Here is a 12405-nt window from a genome sequence, read left to right as displayed (position 1 = left end):
ACATATCGATAAACATATTAAGATGTCGATAGAAACACGCATAAAAGAACTCTACAGATAATACGGATAGATGACGCAATCAGGAAAGTAATTCCATGGCCCACCTAAAACACGTAGGATCACCATGAATAACGACGCTGACTGGAAGATTATTCCAATCAACGGCTGTTTGAGAAAAGAAGGAATGAAGATGAGCAGTTGTCCGAGCATGTGGTAGGTAGACTGCTTTATGGTGGCTGATATGGCTTGAAAGTCGGTGTGCTGGTTTGATAAGGGTGTTGTCAGGAGGGTGGGTATGGTAGAGTTTATGATGAAAGCAACATCTGAATGTTTTGCGGCACCTGTATAGATTTGGGGAGATTAGCTTTTGATTTTAACTGAGTGGCACTTGCATGATTGAGTAGTCAGGAAAGATGAATCAGTCTGCATGATTTTGTACCGACTCGAATGTCTTTCTAAGGTTGTGTTTATGAGGGTCCCAGATCGCGCATGCGTATTCCAACTTAGGTCTTACAAGAAAGTGATAGGCTAATGACTTAACGGAGGGCGGAGAATGTGCGATATTACGTTGTAGATAGCCAAGGGTGCGGTTAGCTTTGTTTGTGATGTGTGTGACGTGTGATGACCACGTGAGGTCACGGGTGATGTTAAGTCCTAAATATTTGATGGAACCTACTGAAGAAATGACCTCACCATTAAGCATGTGCGTATTAGATTGATAATCTTGTCGTCTATGAAAAGAAATTACGGAAGATTTTTTTTAAATGACTGACTTTAAGGAGGTTCCTTCTAAAAACTCTGTCGACTGCACCATTGGCCCAGTTACTTATCAGCAGTTCTCTAAACAAGGGTACCTATGTTTTTGTCATTGTTTAGTGTTCTTGTTTGTTTATTTTTAACAATAATCTTGGGATACTGGTCCAATCTTCCCATTTTGTCTGAGTAAAACAAAAGAACAAAGACATATAAACAAACTGCCTCTTACATTCTTGACCGCACCGCTCTCTCACTGTGCATGCACATATATTGTATCTTCGGCTCGTAGCTGCGAGGCTCTGCCTGGGAGCAATCAGATCTAGAGCCGCTCTTCCTTCGAACCAGAGGAAGGACACCTCAGGCGAGCACACCCATAGAACGACGGACACGGATCCATGGGTAAATTCCGCGATTTTTCGATGGAAGCGCCGATGTCCCCGCACAGCACAGACGCGAGACAAATGGCGACTTCACTTTCGTCATTCAACAAATTGAAATGGCGGGCGTCCCGTGAACGGACTTCAGCGAGATCTGGGAGCCACTCCGACATCTCTCATGGGAGTGGCTGAAAGCGCTCAGATGAAACCAGCCGAGCGCGTTGCGACCTCCCCGCTTCAACCAGCCGAATACTGAATCACGTGTCCAAGCACTCTAGAGCATTCGATAACGGCCAGCCGAAGATACCATTAGTTTTAATTAAGGAAGTTTAACAGAGCACTGTTACACAGGCCAACGCACCGCTGGCAGGCAGCAAGACGATGGCGAATGATACGACACCAAAAGGTAGGGCATAAGCGCTCTCAGTATTCATCGTGGCAAAGGATGCCTGAACAAGCTTTCTTTTCTTCGCTGTAAGGCACTTAGAGATGGACAACACAAGTTTATATTTTTTTCTTTCTCTCGTTTAATAATAGTATTCACAATGCGCACAGATGGGTTTCAGCTGAAAACTCCGTGTGTTCACAGCTTTCCACCTGTCACAGGTAAACACGTCGGTATAAACGGAAGCGGCACTCATATAGTCGCTCAGGCCCATCCCACGTGTGGTCTGGCGCAGTTTGTTAGCGACGCACGCAGATGCAGGTCAGCTTGAACCTGCCGCCGCAATAACCAGCCCGGCGCCGAATGCTGCGGCAGTGGCGGTGGCACGCGCGCTGGTTGAACGGACAGCCGAATCCCCATCGTCCTGTACAGTTATTAAAAAAAAAAAAGATCACACGAGAATTCATCTTCACGATAGGGAAAGGCAACAGTAGCAATTTCGCAAGGCACTTGAACTCTGGGGCCCAAGTTTCATTCGGCTGCGTCGAACATGCGCTTACCATGTCGCACTGAGAGAAGTCAGCACAATGCCGCCTTCGGGTGCTTATCTTTTGTTACTTTTTTTTCAACCGATGTAGGTTAATTTTCATGTGTGATCAACTTTCGGTTTCTTTTCTCATATTTGCGAGCATCAGATTCTTCGCGAAGTGTCCAAATTGTTTCGAATTCCTTCTAGATCAATGAAAGACGACGCTGATGGAAATGTCACGGTGTTAAATATCGGATGCTTGATATTCTTTGCATGGAGCTGCCTATTTCCGTCCGCTGTATCTTGGCGCCTTGGAGACAGCTCCTCGTAAGTGAAGTTGTGAACTAGGTTCAAAAATATCGCGTTTACTGGAGTTCAGGTGGCACAATTATTCTAGCTGTTCGTCGCGTAAAAACGCGGACGAGACACAGAAGCTTCACAGAGAATGAAATTTCGACTTGTATGAGTGTCAGAGGTAGAGACACGGGAAAAGACCCAACAAGTACAATGACATAAGATAGCTATCCAAAACCAGAAAAGGTGAAACAGAAGTGTCTTCCAAGTGCTGATGGCGGTCATTGATATGTAAGCTTGGGAATCTGTCAGCACTTAGTGTACGTGATGCGTTTGTAATATATATAAAGAGAACAAATCGGCGTTTTAATTAGTTAATACAGTCAACTAAATTTAATGTGATAGCATTGCCCGAGGTAGCTATGGATGTCTGCATTGCTATTTTAGTTCCTGACCAAAGGTATCTAGCAAATTTCTCGAGTGGCACTTGCCTTACACATTGCTAAGCGTCGACACTCATTTCGTTAGAATCAGTCGGCAGAATAATGAAAATGGCCGCATGGGTTTGTCCCCATGTTTGCTTCAATTAAATTCTGAGGTTTTACGTCCCAAGGATACAGAGCGTAAGGGGGGGGGGGGGCTCCAAATTTTGCTTGACCACCTGGGGTTCGTTACTGTGCCCCTCAATTTAAGTAAACGAGAGCTTTTTGCATTTTGCCCCATCGGTATGCGGCCGCCGCGCTTAGTATTGAGCCAGCCACCGTGACCTCAGCAGTGCCATGCCCTAGGCACTTCCCTACCACGGCGAGTCCCCATTATTGCTTTTTTGGTGCATGAACTATACTTACGAACTCTCAAGTGGGCGACTTCACTTTTGTCTTCATTGAGAGAAGCGGTGGCGAGAATGCCTGCAAGGAAAGGATGGCGGCAATTAATGTCTTATTAAGCAAAATAAAAGCGATAAGCAGCTTCCACAGCAGGAGTTATAGGTCATAAGGCATAATTATCAAGCAGGAGCCCTATTTTCCATTATTTTTGTTTTTCATGCCGATTCCAAACATTCCTTATCCTTCGCCCAACCCAGTCACGCGAGTCAATGCTGACAAGGAAGAAGGATAACAAATAAAAAAGTGCCGTTTAAAAATATGGACTAGCATCAATTTCGCAAACTTTCAGCGACACCGCTTTCTTCGCTCGTTGTTTGCGACTACAACAATAAATAAACCTTCGTTAGCACTTTCATTAAATGTAGCATAATCCAAGGAGGCAGTGGTGTTATTTAGCCAGTTTACAGAACTGGGCGCGTATTGACAAATGCGCCATTTTGTAGGTACCACATGGCCCTAACGGGAAGTATAAGTGCCATTCGCTATTGGACATCGCTGCGGCGATGGCCTCGTTGAACACTCTGATCGCTATCATGAGTGAGCGGCGGCCGAAAACCGGAAACTGGGGATACGTCTCTTACGCAAGAGATTTGTGATTACGGGACAAGAGATGATGATCCGTATTCACAAAATAGCTCTTGCGCTAGAATTGTCGGGAAGAGAAAATTCTGGCATATCTTAACACTCGATACATAATTACTGAAGGCGACCGACCAATGGCTAAGCGAACCTACGAAAAAAAAAAAAAACGATTCCTGAATTCGGTCTCGTATTCACAAAACAGTTCTTGCTCTAACGCAGTCCATAAGTGTAAACGTAGCAGCCAACTGTAATATTGGACACTGCAATAGTGAAGGAGTCTAACCAATGGTAAGGAGCACTTATGTAAAGCTTTGTGAATGCGGCACCTGGGCATAGCTGCAATAACAAAAGCGTTCTAACGCTACCACTGTCCGTATAAGACCGGATAACGACCATTCGTTATGCTGAACTTATTTAGCGAAGGCGGCCGGCCAATAACAGACAGTACTACGAGCCAAAAGATTTTTTTTTTCAATTTGGCCCCTGATTCCGTTTTTACAAAACTTCTTTAACGTAAGTGCTGTCCGTTGTCGACAATCGTCGCGGAGATTTCTCGCTGTCATGGCGATGGCTTCATAAGTGGCAGGCATGTGAGCTTTCACTAGCGCTGCACAATGAGAAAGCGGTTTCACGAATGAGAAATCTTGAGAATGTGGGCCCAGATGGCCCACATGGTGCGGGAGCCGAATTGGCAAAGCTCATTTTTCTTAAGTGCTCTTTGCTATTGGCAGGCCCCCTTTACAAACAATATAATTCCGGTTACTGACGATATTAACGGTTGGCGCCACTTGTGGATGCCGGCGGGGGAGGACTTAGTCACTGACTCGCATTCTGATTGGTCCACAGTTAGGAATTAGAGCGGCTGCGGCGGCAGAGATTGGTCTGGAACGAATCGGCGTGGCAAGGGCCTTTTCGGCGCAATTCGTCACCGCCGAATTACATTCCATACCACTCTAGACGCCGAATGTCCTAGTGTCAAAGAGCCTGGAGAGGGCCAACACTCTCCAAGGCGCGTGTATGGCTGAAGGCTAATAACAAACGTTAGACGCTCGTTCCTCGATCACGATGAAAGTAGGGACATTCCGCGCTTCCTTGAAGCCCCAGCATGCTGACGGCGTCGATACCACGTAAAAGAAAAAAAATACAAATGAAACAATCATGACATGACAAGCGTTGCCACTGTCATATTTCTTTTACGTTACGAAGGATTTTAGCTGGGCTAGTCGGCTCTTACCTTCTGGGAATTCAGCACATGCTTACTTTGACAACATGGAAGAAAGAGGCCACAATGCTGTTCTCAATCTTTATTTGTTTTCTTTTGTTTGTTTGTTGTTCTTTTTTTTTGCAGTGTATCAACGTTGCCTGCACTACGAATCGCAATGACGGGATGACAGTGTTTAAAAGCCCAGTCATTCATTCAACCTTGTTGGCGAGCAGAAGCAACAAGTGCTATCGGACATCACCCTCTATCGCCAAAAAACGTTTTTTTTTTCTCAGTTAATACATTCTCATAGTAGCATACATGACGACGCTCGAAGAGGTGCACTCTATGTCAAACCCTACGCATTCTCTTCACCCCCTCTATTCCCCGCAAAAGATCTTCCACTTCTCTCTGAACTTCTTACAAATACAGATTGCAACCCACAACAAGCTTGTTTAGAGTAAAGGCCACATCTGTACTTTCTGTATTTCAAGTTTAGTGAATTTATCCCCGACTCGCAAGGCTCCTATGGTAGAAATCACAGCTACGAAAGCTATTAAAGAAGTAGCGCGTTATAATCTCAGGCGTAAGGAAACGCTTTGTGTCTTTTCTTATAAAACCAAAATACCTTAAGTCTCTTATGAATTTCTTTCCGACGGAAGCTGTGGATTAAAATTCATTCACTTACCAGACACCAGCGTGAAGATTAGAGCGATCACAAGCACCTTCATATCGCCTCGTCGGAAAATGGGGCTACCTGAAAAAGTATTTTGATAAATTAAATAAATAATTAAGCAATTAACTATTTCAGTGAATAAATAAATAAATAAATAAACGCGATTATTAGACAGATGAGTGTTATGCGTGGGCATGTACTACTAAGATTACACCAGTTTTTTAAACAACCTATAAAAATAAAGATGACCAGGTCTAGACGAGAAGCGACGACACTCTACACCAAGTTATACGACGCAGCAGCGTAATGCTTGGCGCCATATACAGGGCGTTTCTTTTTTTAGCCGCACCAAATTTTTAAAATTAGAAAAATAGAAATCACGGTAATGTTATGTTTACCATTCGAGTGTTCGCATTGGCAGCTTCTAGATATAGAGCAATTTCCGCAATTACGTGCGTAATTAGGGAATTTACGGTAATTAACTTTCTAATTATCAACAATAGGTGGCTGCAGCAAATGAGTACTCCGGGGCCCGTCCTCGACACTACCTATCCCAAAGGTCAAATTTCGAATAGCGGTGTTCATGTGGAAGCAACGTGAACAATTAATTCCCCTTGGAAAACTCCTTGAAACCGAAACTGGCTGGGAAAAGAGCGCCTGTGTGGTCGATGTCAGCGCTCCCCCCCCTCCTCCCCCGCATTGCGTCATGTATCCGAGGTCACCGCCCGTCTGGCACCGCGAGCAACTTGCGTTATCTCCTTGCTGTCTGCAGCGTTGGCGTAACGCTTGAATGCCGGCGCGCGGCCAAATTTACTTCGTCATTCCGTTGGGTGCCACGTGTCCTCTTCCGCCGACGCAATTCCGACGTTTGGTCGAAATTCACTTTCTCCGGGAAACCTGTCTCAAACGCACGCGTGCCACTTGCGTAACTAAAAGCGCGTAGACTAACACATATGGGAACATGACTCACCGAGTGAAGGAAGAAAACAAAGAAAGGAATGCCATATGGTCGACGACGCAGACCGATATGACGCCGGCCTGCAGTACCTAAAATTTACGACACAGGCGCTCTTTTGCCAGCCAGTTTCGGTTTCAAGGAGCCTTCCAACGGGAACTAATTGTTCGCGTAGCTCACACATGAGCACCTCTATTCAAAATTTGACCGATGGGCGAGGTAGCGTCGAGGACGGGCCCCAAAGTACCCGTTTGCTGTAGCCGCCTATTGTTGCTTATTAGAAAGTCAATTACCATAGCTTATCTAATTACGCACGTAATTGCAGAAATTGCTCCATATCTAGAAGCTGTCAATTCGTACACTCGAATGGTAAACGTAACGTTGCCATGATTTCTATTTTTCGAACTTGAAAAATTTGGGGCAGCTAGAAAAAACACCCTGTATAGCAACTGTAACATTGTAGTGTGTTGCATGAGGTGTCAGCTAACTAACTCTGACAAAATATTTGCGTAAGACCCTTCTCCAACACAACCTCTATATACTTGGACCAACACTACTCATGTTTGAACGTCAGCAATAATCTTGCTTTCTTTTCTTTTCATGAAGGGAAAAAGGAATGAAAAAAGGAATGACAGGTTAACCGTAGGATATCTCCGGTTCCTCTAATGCGTAAGGGGAAAGGAGCTATCGAAGAAAGAAAGAAAGAAAGAAAGAATGAATGAAAAAAAAGAGAGTGAAGGAAAGCACGGACAATATATAACTCTGAGTGTGGGCGCTTTCACACAGTATGTGAACCAGCCCCACAGTCATAAGCAATGTCGATCTCCCACTCAAATATAAAGTTCCACGCAGTGCACACTTAAAATATGTTGCAGCATCCAATGTTTCTTAGGAAACGCAGTAGCGTTTTGCAGAGGCTCGCGCTGACTTCTGCGTAGGCCAGTGTCCAACATTCTTCTTTTGTGCGAGTGGGCGCTTTTCTGGCTGCTCTAACATACCAGAGAGCACTGATCTTTGCTGGTTGAAAGGAGGACACATGCAGAGAGGGTACACGTTTTTTTTACTACACCCGCAAAGTTCACAGTGGGCCTGGCGACTCCAATGACAAAAGAGTGCGCATTTGAAAATGTTACTCCAGGCCAGAGGCAGCCTAGGGGAGTAGAGTTCTGGAAGAGTTATAGAGCAGAACAGTCTGCATATACATTGCTAGCTAATCAGCAGTGAGAAGGCAGCTACTGCATAGCAACGGTGTGCGGCATTCCACATACGTTGGTGTGCAGACCGCTGATGTCGTTGATAAGTTGTTCATTCGCACGCAACGACTTTAGGGATAACAGGGCAGCACGTGAATCCGTAAAAATGACCCAGGAGTTCACCGGTGGTTTTCAGATGTACTTGACAGCTCCAAGCTACTACCAATTCTACAAACGCAGGAGTTGAATCGCTCTCGTGTACGATACGTTGCCAAAGCCCATGAACATCCTCTTCCTGGGGCATATATTTTAGAAATAATCAACCTGCTAGCACCTCGCTATCGGAGCACTTCTGCCCCTTTTCTGCCTCCTTAAACTTTCTCTGTCTGGTCTAAGACTGTGCAAACAATGAAAAGCAAAACAGGAACCCTCATGTCAGCATTAAAATACTTTACTCTGCAACACATATTTCTTGCTGCTACGAACGCTGACATCGCACTCACATTCACATCGGCGGCTCTGTGAGAACTGCTTAATCTGCCATAGCTACATTAGTTTATTCAAGAGGTGCCTCTAATTCCGGGAAGCTGAGCCACGCGACTTGAAGCACTGCCAAGGAATGCGCATGCGCCGCAAGAAACGATGAGGCACTATGGGAACAGGACAGTCATCCTGAACGTATATTCAACATTATTTGGCAAAAAGAGGGCAATGAAATTACAACGCTTGAGCAAGCGTCGACTATGGTCGACCTGTAACTTCATTACTTTTTGGCCACTGACTATTCCACCTGCTCTGCGTTCCTGCGAATGGACGAATTATGTGCCCAGCGCAGGCATATTAGACCCTTTGTTCAGACTTAGATGTATACATCAAGGAACACCAGTGCCATTCAGGAAATTTATTGCAACTGTATACACCTTGAAATTTCACTTGCTATAGCTCGTAAATTGCGATTTTTGCCGTAAATTAATTAATTCGGAAGGTAATTAGTGAGTTTTCATAAGTTAATTAAGTATGTGTTTCGATTTGTAGAGCAAGTAATGTACCCCTCTCTGAATACTAGAGGTCAAGGACTAGAATTGTGTTATCCGCAAGAGGGGATTTTTACACGGTACATAAAATTTCAAGTGATCATGCCATATATTGCGGAAAACGGATAGAGCACCGTAATATACATTGCATTGGCAGTTTGCGCAGCACTCACAAAACCGCGGCGTCTATCCTGACACAAGAGGATATTAGAATAGGGGCCCCAAACGTTTGGAACCCCAAAGAAATAGCGTACACGCCACTGCGCATGCACGAGACACGAACTGCGTTTGGGACTTGCAGCGGACATGCTATTTCACTGATTGAACGGGAGCCCCAAAAGTTGTCCCAAAAGATTTGCGCAAACAAACATGACAGCTCCCATCGAAGTGACGGCTCTAACCTAGCACCAAACAGGGTTCAATTCGTGGTAACGCGTGAAGTTCGCAAGCTAGGCGAAGTGACTGTGGTTATCGATTTCTCTCAACTAGCGTGTGTTATGAAGATTGATTAATTAGACGCCGCTGAGTCCGAATTCGATTGTGAATTTTATGGCTCGTAGGCCTAACACAGTTTAGCTTGGCTGGTGAAGCCACGTAAAGTTGAAGCGCTACGAATTGTTAACTGCTTACAGAATAACCTCTGAATTGAAATTAAACGCGGAAACACGAAAGGCAAGATTACTGTTCTTCTTATAAAATGGTATATCTTATTTTATTATTTGTAATAGCTTTTCATTGACGCCATAGTGTCGCTGTCAGCGCAATCCTCAAACGCAAAGCCCTAGTATAAAACTCTTCACTCCTGCGTGCCCCAGTGCTAACACCCGCTAAGCTCTCTGGGGCCCCAAACTATTGGGGCATCTATTCTAAAACACTCTAGATAAACCGCCGGCATTGACTCCGTGAATCATGTAACCGAACCCCGACCAGTGTGACGCTCGTATAAGAGCTGGCCTTCGTAGATGCAGGGCGCAAGCTTCCAGTATAGAAATATACGAGTAGAAAAAAAGGAATTTGAAAGCTCCATGCGAAAGTAACTTTCTTTATCTATACAACACTTTAGGACTTTTCAGAGCGCACACTTGAACAACCCAGCAACCTCGAACAATCTAAATTTTGTTTGGTACCTACACTGTGTTTACTCTCCATTCGGGACAGACTCGAGAGGGCTGGGTTATCGTGCGCGGCTCTACACGTCCCAACAGCCCAATAGTTGAAACAAACAGACGCACAACAATTGAGTGGGTCATCGCGCGCGCATTATAGCATGCCGTCCAATCGGGGTTCCGTAGCCATGGTGTATGCAGGACTTCGATTCGCGCGGGCGCTTCCCACGCGGCCGTTTGGCGGGTCTTCTGATGGTGGCCGACCCGTTTAGCCTGTAGCGCAATTGTTTCGAAGCTGTGGCAGGTGACTGTCGCCATCGTGCCATATGGCCAACATTGGGGCGGCTGAGGAGAGACATGCTCGCCTTCCTTTCGGATGAGCTTTCTTACAGGCAGTGCGCGAGTTTCTTCGTCACTGACCGCGCACTTTTGTTTTGGGTCCAGAAAGGATGAGCTCATCTGCCCTTTCACCCAGAGTAGGCATAAACGCCGCTCCCCAGCATTCTTCCAGCATTCTTTTCACTGTCGGTTGCTCTGTGATTCAATGTAATTGCTGCTCGTACCTCTACAGTGCCTGTTTACTATTTTGCGAATACGTATTATCTGTACACGAAGTCATGCATCTACGTTCATTATCGCTATTTTCTTCACATATTGCAAATACACTTTTTTCTAAACAGACATTCAAACAGTGCTGTCTTCTCCTTCTGTCCTTCATCATGCAGTTTGCATTAAAGATTATGAATGACGAAAACTTACGAATGTTCGAATTGACCAAAAGTCGAAAACGCTACTTACTGTCTTGAGCCAACACCTTGAATATAGGTCGGTTGAATGTAGGTGTTCGCGGGCCTTTATATATACCAACGGTCGCATCTCGAAGCAGCAAGGAAGCGAAATGGGATACGTCTCAGCAGACGGATTTCCCATCTGGACGCCGCTGTAATGCAGGAGAATGTTTCGTACCATAAGTGCAAGAAACACGCGTAAGAAGCACCGTGTTTTTTCACTGCTCGTTGAGTGACAGGGAAACGTAATCTGCGACGCGTATGTTGGTCAACCCTTGGAGAGTACAGCCATGTTGGTCAACCTTTGGAGACTACAGCGATGACAGGCGAAAAGAAAAAAAATAGAAAAGTTAGGAGAGGCTGCGTGGGTGTTTTGCCTTTTCTAGTGTCCGTCGGGCATGACAGAGTGAAGGGCGCTCAGACAGACATCGTTCCGGACTGCTTATCGGGCCAGGATGTCAAGCTTTGGCAGAAAAAAACCCATAAAAAATATAGCCCGGGTGAGGATGTCAAACTTTGCCGGACAAAAAAAAAAAAAGAAACCGTCAAAAATACAGCCCTGAATGCATGCAGCACGACGCGTACCAGCAATATGGCCAGGTGTCAAGTGTTTTTCTTCGGAATTTTTATTAAAGTTTCTGCTATGACTAAGCCCTAAATGTGTTCTGGTAACAAGTCAGGTTGCAGTGGTGAGTATGGCGTCACCAGCGACGTCATCACGTGGCATGTGAAAGCATAGAGTTTCATAGAATAATTACTAAAATGAACTCTGGCGCTAGTGCCTATGGGAGCTGCAATGGGGCTGGTTCAGCCAGCACGGGTATTATGGGAAGTACAGGGATTTGCTAAACTTCGTCTTCTGGCCTCAAACGGCGTCATGACTTTGTAAACTCGTGATTTTCAAGAAAGTGCTGAGTATTAAATAATTAAATAAAGGTCATTAAGATCGTTCGATGGCAGTATTCGAGCACAGGACCGTTAGCACAGAAGCCCGACATTGAACTCATTACACCACTAACGAATGCGTGTACAGGTGACATAAAACGCCCTATATATTTATCGCGGGCAAGCCAGTGCCATGAGACGCTTGGCGCGTTTTCATGTGGTCACCTCGACAAGCTGAATGGCTGCACATGGTAGCGTATTAGCAGTATCTTCTGCACTTGGAAAAAAAAAAACTATATATTGCTCTGAAATGCAGGGCAACGAAGCCATTTGAAGAGCAATAAACAAAGCCACAAGACTGTCTGAATCCACAAGCACGAGGACCAGACAAATCCACGCACTTCCCATGACTCCCATGGCGCTTGAACGATTGCAGCGCCAGAGCTCCCTGTAATTATTGTAGTTAACCGTACGTATGGAAGCAGGTCGTTGAGGATGAGCAAGCCTTCTTTCAGGTAATATGCATGCGCGGAATGTGTACAAGTGGGGGGTGGAACCTAAAGGCATGGAATCTAATTTGACATGCATCGTACTTTCCCGTTCTCAGAAATTAGGTTCTCAGCGAAAATCGCCAGAACCTTTCAGCCGGTAAAAACGAAGAATACCGTAAGTCGGTTACACCATGTTTCTATTTAGTTTTTTTTATGTAGCCCAAAACAATTTAATTTTCCCGGTTTTGTCAATACCTCACTGGATA

General features: G+C 45.1%; 1 protein-coding gene across 1 annotated transcript; it reads right to left on the bottom strand.

Moving 5' to 3' along the window:
• Nucleotides 1–1585: 1585 nt before the first annotated feature.
• LOC140216435 (defensin-like) lies at nt 1586–11754 on the bottom strand. Its single transcript, XM_072286784.1, has 4 exons — nt 10774–11754; nt 5700–5768; nt 3190–3249; nt 1586–1942 (listed from the first exon to the last, which is right to left on the bottom strand). Exons 2-4 carry the CDS (start codon nt 5740–5742, stop codon nt 1818–1820), a joined length of 228 nt encoding a protein of 75 aa, XP_072142885.1. The 5' UTR covers nt 5743–5768; nt 10774–11754; the 3' UTR covers nt 1586–1817.
• Nucleotides 11755–12405: the final 651 nt, after the last annotated feature.

Source organism: Dermacentor andersoni, chromosome 3 (genome assembly GCF_023375885.2).
Source record: "Dermacentor andersoni chromosome 3, qqDerAnde1_hic_scaffold, whole genome shotgun sequence".
Lineage (NCBI taxonomy): Eukaryota > Metazoa > Arthropoda > Arachnida > Ixodida > Ixodidae > Dermacentor > Dermacentor andersoni.
The sequence above is the reverse complement of the archived record's forward strand: the minus strand, read 5'-3'. Positions and strand labels throughout refer to the sequence as shown.